This window comes from Octopus bimaculoides, chromosome 18 (genome assembly GCF_046866305.1).
Source record: "Octopus bimaculoides isolate indiv1 chromosome 18, ASM4686630v1, whole genome shotgun sequence".
In the NCBI taxonomy this organism is placed as follows: domain Eukaryota; kingdom Metazoa; phylum Mollusca; class Cephalopoda; order Octopoda; family Octopodidae; genus Octopus; species Octopus bimaculoides.
Window position 1 is genome coordinate 29,265,633 of NC_142945.1, and position 24,000 is coordinate 29,289,632.

At 36.2% G+C, this 24,000-nt stretch overlaps 1 protein-coding gene across 9 annotated transcripts in view; it reads right to left on the bottom strand.

Annotated features, from left to right (window-relative positions):
* The window catches only part of LOC106867759 (uncharacterized), a 229,337-nt gene that overhangs the window by 90,467 nt on the left and 114,870 nt on the right, over positions 1-24,000 (bottom strand). For all 9 annotated transcript variants that reach the window (XR_008266010.2, XR_016244964.1, XR_008266011.2 and 6 more), the window contains exons 9-12: positions 19,722-19,812; positions 10,683-10,733; positions 5,634-5,724; positions 3,578-3,682 (exon numbers count right to left, since the gene is read on the bottom strand). Coding sequence is in view for 5 of the 9 variants with exons in the window: in XM_052974422.2 (XP_052830382.1) it covers positions 3,578-3,682; positions 5,634-5,724; positions 10,683-10,733; positions 19,722-19,812 (338 nt within the window). In the remaining 4 variants the exon portion in view is untranslated. The remainder of the gene's footprint in view (positions 1-3,577; positions 3,683-5,633; positions 5,725-10,682; positions 10,734-19,721; positions 19,813-24,000) is intronic.

The window sequence follows — 24,000 nt, forward strand, 5'->3', positions numbered from 1 at the left end:
AACCAACATACAAAAAGCAAGACATGCGCTAAATGCTAAGGTTGGGTATGAGTTATAACATTATATAGCTAAGTAAATGACTGTTAGAAACAAGAACGCTAGTTTACAGGGAGCTATTAAGGGAGAGAGGCTATGAACGCTATACTAAAAGTTTAAATTAGAGGGAGGCAAAATGGACCAAAGTAAAATTCAAAAATCTAAATTTCAAAAACATGGCAAACTAAAACCAGAAAAGGAGGAAGGGAGAGAATCCAATGAATTCATCATATATTATCACTCCTTATGTAAATAAACTTACATACTGAGGTAAACCAAGGAAAGATTGTAAATATAATAAATCAAACATCCATAGCATTGTATCATATTAAAATACGGTTATTAATCTAAATGAATGGTAATACAAGGTACAAAACCTTAATGTGATGAAATAATAATAAACATGCTTACGAGGACAAGATCGAAAATATGTAAGCAAAGTTACGATTATACTTCAAACTCAACTAATGAAGCTTTACTGGGAAAGACTTGCTGAGCCAACTATGGAAGGGGGAAAAGTAAAAACAACTGGCTTTGGAGACAGATACATTGGGCCTCACCGAGGCGATGACTACTGACCGAGACCTTTGGAAATGTGCTGTGCGTGAGAAGACCCGGCAAGCCAAGTAAGATCGTTGCCAGTGCCCCTGGACTGGCTCTTGTGCGGGTGGCACATGAGATGCACCATTTTGAGCGTGGCCGTTGCCAGTACCGCCTGACTGGCTCCCGTAGGATTTTCGAGTGAGATCGTTGCCAGTGCCCCTGGACTGGCTTGTGCGGGTGGCACATAAAAGACACCATTTCGAGCGTGGCCGTTTTCGTGCGGGTGACACGTAAAAGCACCCACTACACTCTCTGAGTGGTTGGCGTTAGGAAAGGCATCCAGCTGTAGAAACTCTGCCAAATTAGACTGGAGCCTGGTGTTGCCATCCGGTTTCACCAGTCCTCAGTCAAATCGTCCAACCCATGCTAGCATGGAAAGCGGACGTTAAACGATGATGATGATGATGATGATGATGATTATTCCTGTTATTGTTACTATTACTGTGATAATAAATATAAAAATAAATTAAATATTATCATTATTACTATTATTGTTATTGTCAAAGTTAAAGGTAAATACTAAGCTGAGAGATTGTACATACCACTTGTAAGGCGGACATCCACTAGAGAGAATGTCATTAGGTGAAAAAATAATAATAATAATAATAATGACTAAAATTAGTAAGAAGGATGAAATTAACGATAAGAACTGCAGGTGTTTCCCCCAATGCTGGCATCTTTATGCTCTCTGTGTTATCTGGTTTACTAGATAATTCTTGGAGAACAGAATATATATATATATATATACATATATATATATATATATATATATATATATATATATATATATATATATATATATATATATATACACATACATATTCAGAGCTAGGCGGAAGTTCATTAATTAATGAAGTTATTCTCAATTAATGACTTGATTTGGTCATCATCTGTAGTGATAAAGAGCCTGATCGCTCTTTATCAATAAGGCTACAATCTCCAACTCGGAACCTTGCGAACCACTTCCGTACAGTTCTTTCGGATAAAGAAACATCACCGTAAACTGCGCATATTTCTTTGGTTGCTTGTGAGGCATTTTTCCCTTTACGGAAAAAGAAAAGCATCAGGTGCCGAAAATGAACTTTCTTATCTTCCATTTTAAAGGGTAACAGAATTAACACAGGTTATAGAAACAAACCCTTTCCACGAAAACATAGCTTAAACTGTGCTCTAAATGGAGGTGTAGTCAAATCCTATTTTATGGACTCAACCATGTTCTAAAATAAGTTGAAAGGTAAGTTACTATAAATCAGCACGAACTTTCCGGACAACCCAATATATATATTTATATATATAGATACATATTTATATATATATAAACATACATATTTACATATATGTAATATACATAATCCTGACCTTCGAACAATGGGCCTCACAGAGGCAATGACTAGTGACTGAGACCTTTGGCGATATGCTGTGCTTGAGAAGACCTGTCAAGTGAAGAGAAATCATAGTCGTGGCTTATGCTGGTGTCACGTAAATCACACCCATGCCGGTGGCATGTAAAATGCACCTATTGAGCATTGGGCCTCATAGAGGCAAAGTGGCTGATGCTGGTGGCACAGGAAAAGTTCCTTTTGAGTGTTGGGCTCGTGAAGGCAATGACCAAGACCTTTGACATTATGTCATGCTTGAGAAGAAAACCCATCAAGCAAAGTAAAATCGCAATCATGGCAGATACACAAATGCACCCATGTCGGTGACATGTAAAAGCACCCATTACACTCTTGAAGTGGTTGACATTAGCAAGGGCATCCAGCCATAGAAACCATGCCAAATCAGACAGGAGTCTGGTGCAGCCTTCCAGCTTACAAGCCCTAGTCAAACAGTCTAGCCCATGCCAGCATGGACAAAGGATTTTAAATGAAGATGATGATGATGACTGACTGACTGACATACATACATGCACACACAGGCAAACACATACACACACACACACATGCATGTAATTCTTTTTCAATTGATTTATCTTGAAGTGTTGCTGTTATTTATGCCTCATGTATGACAGAGTTTTTTGTACATGTCTGGTCAAGTGGGCAAGCTTCAGAGTCTTGACAGTTACAACTGGGAGTGGGCTCTTAGTTATTTATATGAGTTAAAATGTTCCTCATATTGGGGTACCAGCTGTATGATATTTCAATTGATTATATATATATATATATATATATATATATATATATATAAAAATATATATCATCATTTTCATGTCATTTTTCCATTTCTGCATGGAAAAGATGTAATTCACTGAGGCAGTTTTTCTATGGTCAGATGCTCTTCCTATAAGCTGGAAACAGATAAGAGTTGTGTCACTAAACCTTATCTGTTTTCAAGCAAAATAATAGTTCCCTTAGTCATTCAAACAGGAACAGGAAAATGGTTGGATATGTTTACACAGAAGAATGCAAATGAACAACACTGCTTGTAACACGATGCAGCATGCAATGTCAAAACAAGAGGACACAAATACACACACACTTATGATGGGCTTCTTTCAGTTTCTGTCTGCCAAATCCACTCACGAGACTTTGGTTGGCCTGGTGCTATAGGAGGTGTGTGTATCTTTGGAAATTCACACGACTGTTGATATCCCACACTTGTCACTGAGCAAAGTAGTAGTGATTATGACTGGCCAATCTGTGCTTTTGCAGATCATTAGAATATAAAATCTTTTACTCGAAAACAAGCAAATATTGGTGGCAGGAAGAACAATTGTCTATATAATCTTGCCTCAAATCTATGTTAACCTGGAAAAATGGGCACTAAATCAACAAATATGCATGTCTGTGTGTAAAAACAGGGAAGAATATTCAATCACAATTTACAATAAATATATTTATTGTTGTATTTCAAATGAAGTCTCACAGTATAGTTGCATTAATTATCTCACAAAATAATATAGAAATACAAAAGAAATTAAAACTAAATTCAAACTTACAGCAAGCTGATGCATTTGTACTTTCAGTAACTCCTGCCTTGCATCTTCACAATTTTTATCTAATCGTATCACTTGTAGAAATGCTTCTTCAGCTTTAGAATATTGCTACAATAATATAATATATCAGAATTCTAAAATGCTTGACTTATATTATTTTAGCAAACAATATATGTTAGCAAACAGAGTTTTGTTATATCTTCTATGATATTTATAAAGGTGGTACTCATGACAAAAAAAGTTGATAAAAAGGAGCACATAGCAAGTTATAATAGATGTGTTTATGGATAACAACATATCAATATATTACAGTACACTACTATCAATTCTAATGACTATAATTATCTATGTATCTTAATCTCTCAACTCATACTCTTTATTCTCGTTAATACTTTGTTTTACTTGTCTCTTATACTAATATTTCTCATTCGCAGACACTTGTTTGATTTTATTTCTTGTTTAGTATTTTCCCAAAATCTGTAATTTCCAGAATTCTACAAGCTCATTTATTGTTTCAGAGAAAGACTTTGAATTCTTAACCAGAAAACAGGAGCTCTATGATGCCCACATCTATGTGAACTAACCTATACACATGCTTTCACACACAATATACTGCACACACACACACATGTATTCAATATCTAATCTTTTTTGTTAGTTTTATTATTTCTGACATTTAGTTATTATTCTGATCCAGCAGAGTATTTATCTGCAGCTCCCTCCATGCACATCTCACATTTAAATATAACTGCTACATTAGTTAATAACCCTCCCAAACTACTATATTTTTGATGAGTCCATCCAGCATGTATTGTATATTTCATAGAATTTACTCCAACTTTTCTGCACACTGTAGATGGCCACTTCCTAGTTTTTATTGTTTCTTTTTTCCTGTTTATATTCCCACATGCTTTACTACTTGTCATTACTTCTTTCTTCTTTATGAATATCTTTATATCTTTCACCTTATACATTCCTTATTCATCTCCTTCAATCCATCAGACTCTCTAATAGACACTGTCATCTGTCTCTCATAACCCATGATAAACTTTTCTTTACACTTCTAGCCAGTACCTCTATCACAAAAAATAATGGGCTTAATACTAACTTGATTCATTCTAACCTTCACTCTAAACTTAATGCAGTTCTCATCCTTTGTTCTTATGGTTGTGTGTTACTTTCAAACATGAACATTATCACCATTTCTCCACTCCTAACTTTCTCAATGCACATGTTATCACTTCACATAGAACCCTGTCAAAAGCTTTTTCCCAAGTAACAAACCCAAAAAACAATTTCTTCCTCCTGCCCCTTATAATTTTCAAACTACCTTACAATAAAATTGGCATCAGTTGTTCCAGCCTAAATCTAAACGGCATTTCATCAATTTTTAATCTCTTCCTTATTCTCTTCTCTAACACTCATTTCAATATCTTCATTCCATGCTCACAGTCTAGGGGGATTACATTTCTCTTTGTGTGTATGTCAGGTCAGGAAAAGGGTTGGCATCAAGAAAAGTATTGATTCACAAAACACTAGCTTTGCAAGAGAGAAACAGTGTTAACTGGGTGATAGCTTAAGTCTGCCACACAAGAACTGGTATAATTGGCTTCTGCACAGTTTCCATGTACCCAGTTTCATTCACAATTTAAACAGAAATAAGGCTATAGCAAAAGACATCTGCCTAAATCACCACTCAATAGGATTAAATGAAGAACCAACACGATTGCAAATCCAACACCTTATCTGCAAACATTCTTGCATCAATGAAGATGACCTCGTCAGAGAAATGTTATGAAACATTTAGTTAAGAATGCAACTCTTGATGTAAATACAAGCTTGCAGTTAATGCAATGAAATGCAGGATGAACAGAGTCTGTATTGAAGATCCTTTTTTGTTTCATGGTATAAGTGTGCTTTTTATATGAAGAAAGATTCAGATTTGTATCCTCATCTTTAACAACTTTCATGTGAGTGCTTGTCAAACATGGATGCATACATACACACACACACACATTTATGCACTCACCATAAAGGAGAAACAAGAAATAATACTCACTTTTTGTCCAGCCAAAGCTCGACCCTTTCTAAAGAATCCCTTTGGCCAGTTTGAAGATATTGATATGGACTTTTCAGCATCTTTTAAGGCTCTAGAAATCAAAAAAACATTAGAAAATAATAAGATAAAATAGATGAAAGGAAAAAATATCTTAGCAGTACTGTTATCATTCATTAACAGTTGTTTTATATAATAGTATTTGCTAACATTCCAAAATAATTATCATTATTTTATGTCCATTTTCCACTGTTTGCATGGTTGGATGAATTTCTTCAGCACAGACTCACCATTCGTTGCAGTTCATTGATAATGCTTTTACAAGGTTCAGCCTCCGGATATCAGCCTTCACAATTTCTTTTTGTGTCTTCCTTGATCTTTCTCTTCCACAAGTTCCTTCAATTTAGACTGCTAGGCACTTCTTTACTCAAACTAGTCATCCCTCATACAATCACACATCTTGAGATTCATTTTATAGCAAGTTTTTTTCTTAGCTCATTTGTGCTGCATTGTATATACCCACTAAAATTACACATCTAGCAATACATACCTTTACATGCCCTCTACATTCAATGTCCACTTCTTTGAACCTACATCTGGCTGGGGGATTTATTGAATTCTATTCCTTCACTTTTCAAGTAGTCTTGTTTCTCTGGATCTATCTTTTTCTCTGATGCTACAACTCAGTTGTCTATGTTGACTGGTACATTCTCCACTGATGAATGACTTAACATTCACAACTATTTGTCCATCCTGTTTCCTGATAAGTTTGAAATCTACCTGGCTTATGTGTTCACCTGAGAAGTCGGTAGGTTATCAGGAGGCTGATCAGTTTCTTGAAGTTATTATAGCAAATAGTTAGGTTATTTGCACCACTGACCTCCATGATCCTTGATCCGTTTTCATTCTGTATATGATCATAACAGCCATGCACATCAAGATAGTAATGATGATGTTACCCAACATGTCAACTGGAGTCACAAGTTGTGAAAATGAGGTCACTGTTGTCTATTATCAAAGAAGCCTGCATGAGATCCTCATAACAGTAACCGTTTTGTTCATCAGTCCATCCTGATACTGGTGCAATATAGAGATCACTGTTGCTATCATCTTCCCTGATATTAGTCTAAGCTTAATTATTTGATCATATACTATGACTACTTCAGTTGCTTTGTTACTTTACCTAAAATGTAATTTCCAAGTATCAGGTCAGCATTAATTAAACCTTATTAATCATTAGTTTATTATGAATTAGATAAGGTAGAAGTGAATTGGCAATGTTGTTAGAGAATCAAATAGAATACCTTGTGGTACTTGTTCCAACTCTGTACATTTGGAGTTCAAATCCTGCTACGGTCAACTTTGCCTTTTGTCCTTATAGAGTCAGTAAAAAACTATTAATCAAGGCCCATAGATTAATAAGACTGTCAGAGCTTCAGACAATATGCTTACAGCATTACCTGAGACAACAGCAGTGCCAAGTTGTATCGGCTGTAAAACAGTGGCCTTTCTGTTGGACAACATTGGTGACACAGAGAGAGAAAACTTGAGTGCTTGGCAACTGCAAGTCTTCCATAAAAAAAAACCTTGCCTAGGCCTGTGCATACAGATACAGAAGCTTCTTGAGATAGAATGAAAGTATTCCAACTATGATTATCCCCACTTTTTTATGGAATCAGAACTTTTCTTTTTAAAATTTTCCATCTATAATTAGTAATGAAAATGAAAGCATTTTAATATGTAACTCTACTGTATTTTAACGGAATCAGAGGTTTTACTTTCAAATTTTCCAATTCCATCTTTTTTCACAGTCAGATATTTATTAAAACCACAGCAAGAAAGTATACCAGTCATGACCATCCTGTCTTTTTCAAAGACAGATGGGGGAAGACAGATAAAGAGTTAATCAGACATAAAATGATAGAAAAAGGTATCATTACTATAAGAAAGAAACCAAAAGTATCACAGAAAAATTGTCATAATCAGTAGAAAATGCATCTACAATGCATTGGCCCTCTCCATTCTCCTCCATGGAACAGAAACATGACCCCTCTCAAGGATCTTGTAAAGAGGATTGACAGTTTTGATAGCAAAGAACTGCATAAATGGATACATCAGCCTCCTACCTCATAGCTGTCTGTCACATGCACTGGTAAGGACACATCCTCCATCTCCCGCTAGATCATCCTTTACTTTCATTCAATGCAGCAGCTGCAGGCTGGAAGAGGCCTTGTGGCAGGCCCTACACTAGATGGCTGGATGTGATTGGGGAAGATCTCCAGAGGCTCAACATCACCTTAGAAGATGTAGAGGGGTTGGCACAGAACCACCAATGATGGAGAGCAGTGGTGAACCTGGTCAGCTTTATGCATGATGACATCTCTGGGATCACTAACCTGGGATGACCCCAGCTTCATCAAGCAAGAGCATGAAGCAAGCAAGCGGTAGAAAATATGGAGTTGGGAGAATGGTAAAGAAAATATTATGGACGCTAAATTACCATCCAATATTCTACACATACTGCCAAACACAATATTCCAAAATAACAATAAACATCCCAGTTTCATTTATGACATACTAAGAACACTCTGCTCTAATGAGCAGTCAAATATAACAACACTAATTTAACAACGCTCTAAAATATAATTAGTTGAGTATTACTGTCTTAGTTGAAAAATAATTTCTTATTTGAGGACTAATTTATTAGTTGAAAACTAACTTACTGGTTAAAGACTAAAGTAGTCTTTAGACTACTTTAAGAACACTAAATTATTACATGAAGAGTCGAAGATTAAATTATAGGATGAAGATTAACTTATTGATTGAACACCAACTTAGTAGTAGAAGACTAACTTAATAGTTGAAGTATAACTCTTTGTTTGAAGACTAAGTCATTGACTTACCTATACACGATGACTAACTTATTCACTAAAGAGTAATTCATTGGTTGAAGACTAAATTACAAGTTGAAGACTAACTGGTTGACCAACTTATTAGCTAAATTAGTGTTAATATATTTAATGCAGGAAGGCAGAAAGCTGGCAGAATTGTTAGCACGCCAGGTAAAATTCTTAGCAGCATTTCATTCGCCTTTATGAGGTCAACTTTACCTTTCATCCCTTCTGGGGTCGATAAAATAAGTACCAGTTCAGCACTGGGTCAATGTAACCAACTTAGCCCTTCCCTAAAACTGCTGGCCTTGTACCAAGATTTGAAACCAATATATTTAATGCAGAAATAACAAGAAATTATTGTGATGAGGAAAAACAAAATTAGTTCATTTTTCTATATTTGCAATGGTTAGACAGGTCCTCTTCAACAGAACCACACTATTTGTCACAGTCACTCATTATCATTTTCCTGTGTTTTACCTCCCATGTCTTTCACTTGTGCAGGTTCCTTTCACTTGTTGAGGTAAGTGTTCCTTTACCTAACTGTTATCTTCCACATGCACCACAGCCTTCTCTCTTGCATTTGTGTCTGACACATGTTATACCCAATTTCCTCTCATATCATTTGCACTCCACTATTCATACACACTAGTATTATATATCTGGCAGAACATGCTTGCTTCATTTCTTTCCAACCTCCACATTTGCATGCTTTGCCATCATACAACATTGCATTTCAGTCATAGGTGTCATAGAATCTACCACTTACTCAAAGAGAGATTCTTGCTGCCAACAGAGATAATGGCTCCATTGAAGTTTTCCACCCCATTCTTACTCTGGCTATTATACTTTCAGGATATTTACAGCCTCTAAGGCTAAAAAAGTCACCTAGGTTACAGGAGCAATCAACTACACCTAAAGAGCTTTCTGAATATTTGAAAGAATTTATTTCTTGAATGCTCTAACAGCTAACTATTCTTGTACACTAGCCACATACCAAATCATTCTCCGTCAGCTTGCCAGTCATCCCTCTGTACCTCCTGAGCACCCACAGTTTACATTGGTTTCACTGTATGGAATTCCTACCAAGTTCTTTTCTGCTTATCAAATAATGGTAATTTCCCAGGTAGCAGTAAAGCCCCAACCTTTTTTCTTGATTCAAGACATTACTTTCACATTTTTGGAATTTCTTTTCTAAATGTTTGATAGATTGAGCTATGAGAACTAGGTCATAAGTATACAGGATATCTCACAGATAACCAAAGTTAAACTCCTTTGTTATGGCCTAGAAACCTATAATAAACAGAAGAGGGCTGATACAGGCTCTGATGCATACCTATTTCCATACTAAATTCCTTGCTGAACTCATTGAACTCTCTTCTTTCTCACACCATCGCTGTACATGTCTCCCATAAGCCATTCATGTACACCTAACTTTCTTAAAGATCACCAGACAATAGATATGGTATACTGTCAGGTCTTTTCCAGATCGACGAATGCTGGGTATGGTGGGTTACTCTTAGCTAATATTACTTTGATTCTTTTGGCAAATATTGGAGACAACTCTGGGAATGTTCTACCCCCTTCACATACCAAAGACTTTACTGCTTTTACCAAAATAGTGATAAGAGAACCACTAAGTAAATGTACATGAATCTACAATATGTTGAAGGAATAAATTATTCTTGGAAGCTATCCAAATGAAAACAAACTAAATATAGGAAGCATCAAAAAGCTATCAAGAAAAAATCATTTTCAAACCGTCTGCTTCCTCTTCAATTTTTGCAGTCTTTCTCTTTCCACCTCTTCTCTATTGCTTCCCTTTTTCAAGTCACTCATTCTCATGTTCTTTCACTCAACATTCTTATCATTTTTTTATATCTCTATTCTCTCCTCATGCTTCCTCCTAATTTCTTCATTCTCTCTTTCTTTTTTTGACTTCTTTTATACTTCATCTCAATCTGCCTCTTTTCTCTTATTTTCTTTCTTATCTGCACTCTACTTCATTGTGATTAGTTCATGCTGCACTATATGGAGATAAAATATTCTCCATATATATTCTCTAATGACAAACATCAACATGAGTTATATAACTAGGATAATTTACAAGTTTAATTTCAATATGGTTTGTCTATGGATGTTGACATTAAGTTTTACTTACTTGTCATATTGCTGTATTCTTTCATAGCAATAAGAACGATTCCCAAAGAATCTGGAGAAAGAAAAATAAATGGATTTGAAGAAAATGAAATGATGAGAATGTCAACAGAATAACACAGAAATTGTACCTTTAATTAATAATTTAGAACTGATATTGTAAGGAAAACTTTCTCCATAAGGGCAAGATGTGTAGTTGAAGGGTTTGCTTGGCAGTCACATTGTTCTGGTTTTGATCTCATTGTATGAAATCTCGAGCAAGTCTTTGCAACTAAAACAATATCTTATGTGGAATTTGCAAAATAGAATCTTCACAGAAGTATGGCATTTGTGTGTGTGTGCATGCATGCATGTACACATACATGTATGTACAAGTGCATGCACAGGACTGGTTGTGTGGTAAGTAGCTTGCTTACCAACCACTTGGTTCCGGGTTCATTCCTACTGCGTGGCACCTTGGGCAAGTGTCTTCTACTATAGCCTCGGGCTGACCAAAGCCTTGTGAGTGGATTTGGCAGACGGAAACTGAAGGAAGTCTCTCATATGTACATGTGTGTGTGTATGTGCGTGTATATGTTTGTGTCTGCGTTTGTTCCCCCAACATCGCTTGACAACTGATGCTGGTGTGTTTACGTCCCCATAACTTAGTGGTTCGGCAAAAGAGACCAATAGAATAAGTACTAGGCATCCAAAGAATAAGTCCTGGGGTTGATTTGCTCGACTAAAGGCGGCGCTCCAGCATGGCCACGGTCAAATGACTGAAACAAGTAAAAAGAGAGTATGTATGAAAAAACTGATAAGGCTCCATCATCCTCATTTGAAGTCTTTCGTGTTGACATGGGGTGGATGCTTTAAAAGAATCCAGTAAGCCAGAGGACCGCATCAAGCTCCATCGTTTGTTTTGGCATGGTTCCTATAGCTGAATGTAGTTTCCTAATGCAAACCATTTTATAGAATGTACTACATGCTTTTTTCATGACACTAGTGAGGTTGCCATGTAACTCACAAGACAAAGAAAAAGACACCTCAACTGAGAGGGAGGTGACTTTATGTTAGGTGTTGAGAGGCTAAAGTATGACAGAGGAACAGGCTTGGGTGTCTTGCTATAGAGGAGATACCTACCTATCTAGCATTGTATAAGGGTGGATATGAATAGCTGAAAAAAAGACAAGAGATGGGGTGATGAGATGTCAGAATGAAACGTGGATATAAGAGAGAATATGGACAGAAGATAGGGAAATATGGGTGGATAAGTTCATAAGGGTGTGAGAGAAGAGTGGCAAATGGTTAGAGATGAGGGGAGAAGCAAATGTAGTGAATGATAAACAAGGGTGGCAGTGTGGTTAATAGTAAATATCAGCATGAGGATACGAAAGAAGGTAAAAGAAATAAGAGTGGCTCAGGAAAGAAGAGATGAAAAGTAGTTGCACAGGAAGGGTGAAAAGCAGTAGTATGATAAACTGTTTACAGGTCAAAAAATAAGCTGTACAGAGATGGATATCAGAAGAATGTAGGGGTATGTGGTTCCATGGACAGTTATAGGGGGAAGTAACTGGTAGCAAAAATGGGACAAGAAATATGTGCAGATTCTACTCCTGTATAATTACAGCAGCTGAATAGTATCATAGTTAGAGGAGTAGAAGGATAGGTATGAGGAAGATGAGAGGTGAGGAAGACTTGATGGAGACAAATTAGGTGCAAAGGCAGGGACCAATAAGTAAATAGACATAAAACATAATGCTTTAGAACCTTACTTTCACAACAACAGACAGTGAGCACAGTGAAATGCTAATCATTTTGGTCCTTTGTCATTTCCTCCATGAGGATCAAAATCTTGAAGTTAGTCTTCACTACTTCATCCCGTGCTTTCATGCAATTCCCACTTCCACAATTTCTATCTGTATTTAGCAATTGGTACTTCATTATAAACCTGTTCTTACCCATATGCATTACAGAACCAGTGCAAGTCTTCTCTCTTGCATGCTGCAACTGATTCCTTTTATGCTCAATTTTTCTCTCAAAACATTTGAATTTAGTCATACATGCACACTGATGTTGCATATTAACTTCATTCCTTTCTAGTCTTCACACATCCTCTGCATTCAGGCCCTCACATCCCACTATCATGTAGCATTACTATTCATGCACAAGCATCATACAATCTCTAAGCTAAAGACTTGCTATCAACAGAGGCAATAGCTCTTTGAACTTTCTCCATCCTATTCATATTCTGAAACAATAGTTTCAGAACATCCTACTCCATAGCTCATTCAGTCACCTAAGCAACAAAAGCTATCTACAACCTCAAGTGAACTTTTAGGGCATTTGAGAAAATCTATTTCCCATGTGAACTTAGTGATTATTGCTTCTGCACATCTGCCGCATACAACATCTACTTTTTCTGTGAGCCTTCCTCTGATTCCACTGCACCTCTTGTATGTCTATAGCTTGCATTGGGCACACTGTATGATATTTCTACCTATACTTTTCCTACAAGCAGGGTCATTTTTTTGAAGAGAGTAGAAGCTTGTCTGTTTTCTTGCTTACTAAAACTTTGGTCCTCAATAGGTTAATTTTAAGACACCTGATCCCAGATTTTGATTCCGCAACTAGAATATATTTTCAAAATCTACTACAGATTCATTTATAAGAATGAGGTTACCAGCAACTGATCAAATATTCCTGCAATGACCTGGAGAAGTATGACAGGTAAGAGAGAACTGAGAAATAAGACCTGGTGAACTCCTACTTGCACATCAAATTTGTTGTTGAACTTGTTGCTGACTCTCACCTTACTAACAACACCTCTGCAAATCTCACAAGTCATTTGTCTACCTGTAGCTTCCTCCCTGACAACTAAATCAGAGAACAAGGGACTCTGCTGAAGCCTTTTCCACTGTTGACAAATGCTAAGTACAATGGCTTCTGCAGTTGTTTTGTTAAAAAGAGGGCCTTAGTAGCACTTCTCCCATGCAAAAAAAAACAAACTGCATCAAATATAACCTAATTATCTTCCTAATTAATTGGGCTACAGCTCTTTCCATAACTTTCATGACCTGGTCCAACTGTAATTATTTTTATCTAAGGCATCTCCTTTAGTCATGTAGTAGTTTATTGCTGCTACACTAGTCATAGGGTATAACACTTTTCTGTACAACTTGTTTAACTACAAATTTAACAAGGCTATATCCTAATCCATCAGATATTTTAAGCATCTTAACAGTGTTAGTTGAGGAACCAGAGGCTTTCCATACTGTCATATCTTTAGTTCCTTTATTTATCATACTGCTGTTGATTAAGATAGCTGGTCCCTTAGTTGGATCCACATTGGGAAGATCCTTTTTTTCCCATGCATTCTCTACATTTAATAGCCCCTTCGCAGTAACAGTTCTATGCTTATTTCTTTTCAGAATCCCTAAGTGCAAGCATATCGTTATCCATTCACACACTTCTCACTCATGACATTTCGATTCTCTCATGCAATTTGGAACATCTCATGCTTCTGGTCCTCATGTTGTAGGACATGACAAATCTCTTATTTTTCTACTTTTCCCTTGCTATGTACACCTGTCACCTGGCTTCTCTTTTGATATAATTCTTTGCTGCCTCCACTTTTGCAATCTTTCCAAGCCTATCTCTTTGCCTCAATCTCTGACTATCTCTCTCTTTTACCTACATGTCACCTTTGGCATAGCTGGAGCCTTGTACCAGCCACAGATTTAATCTATCTCCCATCAGCAGGTTGTCCGATAAGAATGCCCAGTTCTCTTCTATATAATATGACTCTGATTCATCCTTCTTCTCAAATATTACAAGTACTTCTATAAATCTTGGACTGTTCAAGAGATCCTCAACCTTCCATGTCTTCCTTTTCCAGGCTGGTATGTGCATGAGTCTTTTTAGCTTTAAGTCAGTAGGTTTTAACTTATGTTCAGTTGTACATTCTTCACCTGGGAAGTACTCTCAATCCCATTTTCTGGTGTAATCATGAAACTGATAGGTAGTTAGTTTCTTGAAGTTAGTGCTACAGATTATCAGCTCATTTACGGCAGAATCCCAAGGGCTTTGTCCACTCTTAATTTCTAGAATGAAAGCCATAGCTTTCATGAACCCCATGGAATTTTTGTTGGGTTTCTGCCCAGCATGTCTGCTCAAGTCACCCACCATGAAATTAAAGTCTTCCATTTGTCAAGGTAACCTGCAAAAGGGATTAGTAAATTCAATCTTTTGTTTATCTGTGAGTCATAGTTGAGGAACATATGCAGAGACAAATGTTACTGTCATGTTTTCCAAGATTACTCTATACTCAATTATCTTATCACACACTCTGACAACCTCTTTCTGAAGAGGTTTTATATTGTCCCTTGCTCATGAAAAGTCTAGCTGAGGATCCGCTCCATCTTATTTCTTGAATGCAGCACAAATCCACACACCTCCATTCTAATAATTTCACAATCTTATTAGACCTACCTTTCATTGTGGTAGTTCTAAGATTGTTGGCTGGATGAGAAGAGCAAGTGATTAGTATCTGAAAAGAAGATTTGTGTACATGTTTGCCTACAGGCAGAGGGTTGTTGCACATGTGCAATTAATTATACAACTGTGAAATGCATATATGTATGTGTATGTATGGGTGCATGTGGAATTATATATATAGAGAGAGATAGATTAAGAAATGGAGTTAAACGCAGGTGTTATTCAAATCATTTATACTTCCAATATATGTTTCGAAGAAAGCATTGATATTATTCCAGAGGGAATAAAAATAACCATGCATAAAGTAAAATATATGAGTGATGTGGAGTTTTGCAACCCCTCTACAATGAATAAGAACTGAATGAAATTGTGACAACCCATCTAAGCCACACGAGCATGGAAAATGGATGTAAAATGAAAATGTTGCAAAGCTGCATAACAGTGAAACATGGGCCTTGATTGCAAAGAATTTGAGAAGGCCGTAAAGAAATGAAGCTAGCATACTTCACTAGATGTGCAGCATAAGTATGCATGAATGACGAAGTACAAATGTGTTGAGAGAATGGGAAACGAGAGACATCAGATGTAGTATGCAAGAAAGAAAACTGCACTGGTCTGAACATGTAATGAGAATGGTTGTATAAAGAAATGCTAAACACTTAATATGGATGGCACTTGTGAAAGAGGGAGACCCAGGACTTAAAATCTTCACAGATGATATGACAAAGGACTGGAATGTCTGGCAATATGTAACACTTGAGAAGACCTGCCTATTTTGGAAAAGACAAGATTCTGGAAGCACGATGCATATGTGCACAATTGGGGCCCTCACTCTATTTCCTCTTGAAGCCATCATCATCAACCATCATTTCTCTGTCACTAACTCCACCATCACCGACTTCACTGCAATATTCTGCTGCTGTAATTAAATATGAGCAGAACTGCATGCTTCGTCTGCTTTTCCTTAATACCACTCATCTTTCTCACTACCTGGAACCTTTTCACTTTGATATCTATCCTTCATTCTTAATATTGTCCCTTCTGACACACATTTTACATTGATCACTCTTCTGTGTCACCAAATTATCTCTCCATCTCCACCTCAATGCACCTCTCACTCCCCCATACAATATGCTTTCCTCTCCCCTCTCACTCTTGCAACCAGGTCAGTATCAGGAAGTGGATATCTTTTCTTTATTTGGATGCTATCTAGAATGTCATATTTATCTCTTACCATTACTGAGAAATTCTCAAAGATAATAATAGTTAGAATGTGTATGTTATTAGGTTTTAGTAGTATTTTATTTATATGCAGTGAAGACGAAAAGTTGTGGTAGGTTAGCTTAGCACTTAGACACCTCTACTTGTAAATATCTGCAGCTGTCATCATTTGCATGAAACCACAATTCAAATAGCATTGTTATTTGGGATCAAAAATTGGAACTAAGCTCTCTTCTGTGAAAGAAACACATTCAGTTTCATTTTAGAAAGAAATTCCTGTCGAAAGACTTCTCGTTTGCACTATCTATGTTTCACTGGAAATTTTCTTCCTTTCATTTTCAAGCATAATGGTGTTTGTTTCATATCCCAAGCAGTGAGTCAGAACTCAATGATATTATTTATCAATGATTTTTGGATTAGCCTTTTTCTTTTCTTTTTTTTTATGATTTAATTAGTGAAAGAGAACTTGGACTTGGATAAAATAATTAGAGTGATATTTCTGGATGTCAAGATTTATGGATTTTGAGTAGGAGTGGAATTACTATGTAGTCAATATTTCATTGAGGCTTTTCTTAGTGAATGGTTAGGATTTAAAAAAGATTAATTTGCAGATATATTTTAAAGGTAAATTCTCTGTATACTGCTGGGCTTGTAAGAACATAATTTTTTTTTTTTTTTTGTAATAAAACAACACTAAATTTGTTGAGCCTTACAAAACCTTTGAATGGAGAAAATAAAGGCATATTTTGGAATTCTTTTACTAATGCGAGTTGTACATCTTCCAAGTTACAAAAACTAATTAGAACATCAATTCGATTCTGAGACAGGAAATTAATACCCAGGAATCAATGCAGGTGATATGACAAGTAAAAATCAATATAACAGGTAAAATCTACATTCACAATGTACATCAATAATCATAATATAGTATCAGTAAATTTCATCCAAAATCATGCAAAAATTATATTTTTATGATTTTTATACTGGACTAGCTGCATTTTAGCAAAATCTCTAGTTTTTATTTGGATCAGGAGATTTGTATAGCCTAAGCATAACAGGACATTAAGAGTTAAACACTGCTGTGTCTATGTTTTGTGCTGTGAAAATAAAGTACGTACAATTATAGGAAGTTATCAAAAACCTATATTTAATGGGGGATATGTATGCTGTTAAGAAGTATGTGGATAAGGTCTGAGAGCAAAAGAATAGTGTCATCACTAGAAGAAATTGTGCAGTTAAAAGTGAATAAAATGATAATAGTGGGACAGATAATTAGGTGCCTAGGTGCACTGAGTTTCAAAGAGAGAGAGAGAGAGTTGAAGAGAGAACCATTAACTCACACTTCAATGGAATTATTCAACAGGAAGCCTCCAATCCAGGGTGGAGCACTAAGGTAGAAAGTTTTTCAAGAAGGTTCTTATGCCAGACATAGTCAATTACTTTGTTGATGTTAAAAGCATCACTTTGCTTTCACCAAAGTTTTCAAGGGCAGGATTTAATTTTTGTGAAGTGGAAGAGAAGCTCTCAGAAACCACACTGATTACTAAGAAAGGAAATAGATTTAAGGATGAAGGTACAGTCAGGTTAAAAAAAAAAAAAAAGATTTCAGGCCTGAGACTGAAGAGGTTTCTAATACAGAAACACATATTCCAAAAACAGACTACACTAAGTTTTATATGGAATTGTAAATTTCTAGACAATGTGGAGAGAAGAGTGTGATAGGGTTGGTAATCAAATGTAATAGACCTATATAGTACATGATAATGTTGGCAGATTCATTAATGGAAACTGTCTGGAAAGTATAAATTTAAAAGCATAAACATCAGGCCCTAAAACGTCCCTTGCAATTTCAATATCTAATGTATCCATACATAAGAAAATAGGAACCCAGACATTGTTATTGTGTATAACAATGCAAGACTATGATAAATCCTTAACAATGTAGATAATGCAACTGAATACAAGAAAACATTGAGGATGATCAGAGTTTCCTGAATAAAATTGAAACTAATAAAGAAAGACTTGTAATTTTAGTAGTCAAGGAATGTTCCACACTAGATTTGATAAGATTAAGGTCATTACTATCATTGTAGTTGGCACTATCATCATCATTTTTATGTCTGCTTTTTTTCATGCTTTCATGGATTGGATAAAATTTCTTGAGGAGTATTTTTTGGCCAGAAGCCCTTCCAGATACTTGTTTTCAAGACATCAGGTCAAGCCTGTTCTGATTTGTTCATCCTGATCATACCAGCATTATAATCCACCACTTAGGAGATTAGGAAAGTATCCTGTGAAGGTTTTTTGCTGAACAGCCAACCTATTGGCAGATGAGTTGAAAAGAGTTCCTGGCATAGAGACAGTCACTGAATGAATGACTATTTTCAAATAAGGTATTTTATTCCTCTGGTCTTTACATACTAAGTTATAGGACATATTGTTTATGCAGGACATAAACAAATGTCACCATTGCCCAAGAGATATCAATTGTGAAGACATGCACATACAAGCACATAAACACAACAGTTTCTGTACAGTTTTTGGCTACCATAAATCACTCATGCAGCATTGGTTAAATAAAGTCTATGAGAAGACAGCTGCCCAAGGTGCCATGAAGAGGGATCAAACTTAAAAGCATGTAGATATGAAGTGAACTTCTTAACTACATAGCCATGCCAAGACCATTATTTCTAATTAGTAGCATTGTTACAAAAATGTCTAATATTGAGAAAAATGTTAGGGGTTTACTTTGGTAAATTAAATCAATTTATAATATATTAGCACCAAAAATTACTAGTTGCAATTTTCTCCCAATCAAACACTCTCCAGCATAACATAAAAACAAGAAAAGGAAATTATAAAATAGAATAATAATGTTAATTATTTATTACTCAGAAATGAAGTTGCAGACTTAGAAATCCACCTTCAACACACACACATAGATCACCAAAAGGTGAGCCATCAGTGGAACCTCTACATAGTTGCTCGGCTTAAAAATATACCAACCAAATCTCCATTAAATCACACCCTATTGTATTAAGAAGGGAAAAACATAATAATGTATTCTTAGATACATTATGTCAAGATAAAATGGAGAAGACAGCAGGTGTATCTTTGATTACTGGTCTTAAGGATCAAGGCTGATCTGGGGTTCAACAAACATACTCACAAATCTTCAACTAGTGACTGCACACTATAGCATAGCAAACTTAAGTGTGTATGATTGATGGGAAAGTAAGTCTAAAGATAATAGTAGAGGGTGAGAAACATCTCTATTTATAAATTCTCCAAAATCTTAGAAGATACTCTGAGACAATAAAGGAGATATTACAGCAAGTTGACTCACCGAAAATCACTTGGATCAAGTCGTATTGCTTCTGTGAAAAGATCTATAGCAGCGGCATAATGACCCATTTGTGCCATTTCATTACCTCGAACTGCAGGAAAAGATAAATGTATTATTATTATTATTATTATTATTATTATTATTATTATTATTATGATGATGATCATGATGATGGCAATAATAACAATGAATTCTTAGTCTGACACAAGGCTATACATTTTAAGGGAGGGATCAATTAATTACAATGAAACCCACTCCCTTAGTAACTGCCTGGTACTTATTTTGTTGATTCATGAAGGAAGAAAAATAAAGTCAATTGGGGTGGGATTGGAATTCAGAATGTACAGGGAGTTCTTTAAATGCTGCAAGATGTTTAATCCACTACTCTACTAATTCTCTCAAATAACCACCATCACTACTATCACAGCAACAACAACAACAATAGTGGCTTCTTTGAGGTTTATATCATAATTTTTGCTGAATTTACCTTAAGGACTCCCAATTATGGGTTTTGCTTCCATGCCTAGAATTTTATCTCTTACTACAGATTCATCTGTAAGAACTAGATCACCAATGCATAAGCATGGGCAGATGGTTTTACCCTTTTTGATATCAACCCTTCAGAGACTGTCCCTGGCTCAGTAGTACAAATGTCTTGTTTCTGAAAGTTCTGAATTAAATTCTTCCATCAAAATTTAGTGTTAATTTATGTTCCTAACACCAGCTTCATAATAACAAAGTTTTGTTGTGTCTAGGGAGAGTTATAATGCCAATATAAATTAAAATAAACACATGCAATTAATCAGTTGTTAGTTTTCTGTCAGAGTCCTTCTGACGCTATTCATGACCTCATCAATGATATACCCTCAGTCCTCAAAGTCAGCTTTGAGTCCGTCTGAGAACTAGTGTGTGTGTATGCATATGTATGTACATACATATCTGTATGTATAGATGTGTGAGTGTTTACTTGTGTAAGTGCATTCTGGTATATTGTGTGCATTCTGGTGTGTATGTGCATATGTGCATTATGTGTGTGTAGCTGGTTATTTTTTTGAATAGGTAAGTGCATGTATATTTGCATTTGTGCATTCTTATATATGTGTATGTGTGTGTACTTTTTCACATATGATTGTGTGAGGGATAGCCCATTGTCTTTTATAATAGGTAACCATCTATGTGTATATGTTCCTGCATGTGTGTGTACATATGTGTGCAAGGATGTTTGTGGTTGTGTTCTTGTGTGTGTTTTCAAGTGTGTATGTGTGTGCATGGATGTGTATGGTTGCATACTGGAATTGTTTATAATCTATGAACTGTGCATCATGTTGTCATTGTAGTTCCACCCTATATATGCCTACCTATACCCACACATACCCTCCCATCCGCACAGATGTACACACACCCACACTGCATGTGTGCTGCATGGGTAATGGTAGTGGTATTGTGGTTGTATTATTTACTAAGTATATTTTCTATTTACTGTTGGCATTGTCTCACTTATGAGAACAGACTCATGCATCTGTTTTAGCATTGAATCACTCAGACTAATTTGATCCAGCATACTACTATGTTGATCTCTGCCATGTTGGTAAAACTAAATAGAAAATATACACATTAAATAATAGAACCACAACACCACTACCACTACCCATGCAACACATATGCAATGTAGGTGTGGGTACATCCGTGTGGTTGGGAGGGCATGGTGTGGATATATGTAGGCATATATAGACATATTAGAATGACAGCAGGCTACAAAGAAATCCATAAAGATAAATACATGTAATTATTAACAAGTCCAGTACACAACCACACATGCAACCACATACACACATCCATGCATGCATGCAGGTGCACACGCATGAGCACACACACACACACACACATGAAAACATACACACAGATGATGACCTATTCAAAAACCTACTGACTACACCACATTCACACACACAACAGAATGCACACACAAGTAAACACTTATGCACCTACACACACACACACACACACACACACACACACACAAGACTAGTTCTCAGACAGACTCAAAGGAGACCTTGAAAAGTGAGAGTATGCCATTGATGAGGTTGTGAATAGCAACGAAAGGACTTTGACAGAGAAAACTAACAACCAACTGATTGTTAAATCAACACATTAAACAAACCACTGGATAGTTAGTTGGTAAAATGAAGAAATGGTATTGAACCAGTGTGTGTGTGTATATTTTAATTGTTATTGGTATAATGACCCTCCCAAGACACAAGATCTGTTTCAACACAGGAATTCACATCAAGAATCATGCAAACCAAATACAGAAATGAAGTAAAATAACAAAGTTATTTTATTAAATTCTTCATTACATTTAAAAATCAGTTGAAGTAAACACAAAGTATCTCAAAAGAAATATGGTAACAAAAGAGTTAAACCCCTCTGTGACAGTTTGTAAGACAATAATGAATGAGAGGGAGCTGTGAACTGAATCTTGGTGAACACCTCTCTTCACACTAAATTCATCACTGAAATTGTTGTTGACTCTCACTTTACTTACAGCAACCTTGTACATAGATTATTGTGCTATAACTCTCTCCGTGACCATCATAACCTGGTCCAGCAATAAGATATCTTAATAATTCCCTCTCTCCAAAACATCTCCTTTGCCCTTGGAGCTATGCCAGTCATTGGATTTGACATTATTCTATATTACTTGATTAACTATTCAAGTAAAATAAAAATCCTCTAAGACCATGGAGTACTAGGTTTGCATCTAGCAAGGTAAAGGCGGCTGTATCATAAGGAGGAGGACCTCTTTAGCCTTGGTTGAAATCTTCACAGAGATGGTGTATTAAAGAAAAAAACTGGTATTAATGCCAACTTCAAACATACTGTAAGACCATCAAGTACTGAGTTGGTATCCAGCAGGGTTAAGTCTGTCACATGAGAGGAGGAGAGATTCTTCAGTCATGGTTGTCAACCCTCCAAGAGATGGTATTTCAATGAAAGCACTAGTAACTGTGTCCTTTATTACCACTAATTTCCATAACTAGAGTTTAACAATAAACTAGACAACTTTAAAGAAGTAAATGAGAGTGGAAACTCAAGTGAAACTGTCACATCCAGTCAGTGTATTGTGTTAGAGCAGGCAGTACTTGGTTACATTTGCTTGAAGGAGGATTTATGGTAAGTGAAGATGAAATGAGGAGATTTATACAATTTTGATGGAATGAGCTATAAGTGAATAAGATAAAGGTGTTGGTGGTAGCATACCCACAAACAGGAAAAACAAAAGTGTGTTAGAGTTGACATAAAATAGAGTAATGAAACAAGCACACAAGATCCAAGGCAAAGGTTGAAATAAAAAAGAATCACCAGGTATTGAGGAAAGAGTAAATGAAAACATGTACTTGATGTACAAATACCTGTATATCAAAATATATATTAATATGAGTGCATCTCAGCCTATGAATGTGTGTCATTTTTTTGTGTGTATATCTAAATGGCTCTCAAACTATTATTAAATTCATAAATGTATACTTGTAGATCACTTTTACCTTTACATGCAGATGTAAAGAAGTAGATAAATGTCAGTCATTTTATATAGATATTCATAGCCCTCATCATCATCATCGTTTAGCATCCACATTCCATGCTAGCATGGGTGGGACAGTTTCACAAGAGCTGGCCAGGCAGAAGCTTGCACCAGACTTCCGTGACTGTTTTGGCAGGATTTTTACAGCTGGATGCCCTTCCTAACACCAACCACTTTACATTATGGACTGGGTGCTTTCAAGTGGCACCTGCACTGACAGGGTCACCAAGTACTTGCAAGACAAAAAAAAATTTTCAAGTGGGGAGGAGGCATTGGAGGAAGTGATCTTGTGTTGGATGAAAGGTTATAGTGAGATAGAAACAGGTGTTTTGCAATAGGAAATACACGGTTACCCAACCTGAGGGAAGTGCAGGAGAAGGAGAGAAAGGAGTGGGAGACAGCAGGATAGAGATGGTGGCAAAATGCTGGACATACTCACAAGGAACAGGGATCAGAATATAAATGGGATGGTTGAGTAAAGAGAGAGAGTTACAGATGGTGGCAAGTGCCAGGGCATACCCTTGAGGTTCCAACACCATAATATAAGTTGCAGGTTATTGCGAAAGAAGTGTAATTAAAGAGTACAAGTAGGTGGTGAAAAACTTGCGCATATATAGAGTCAGTGGGGTACTAACAGATAGCAATGATACAGAGGAACAGGGCTGTAAGGGCAAGATTGGGGAGTGAAAGCTAGGC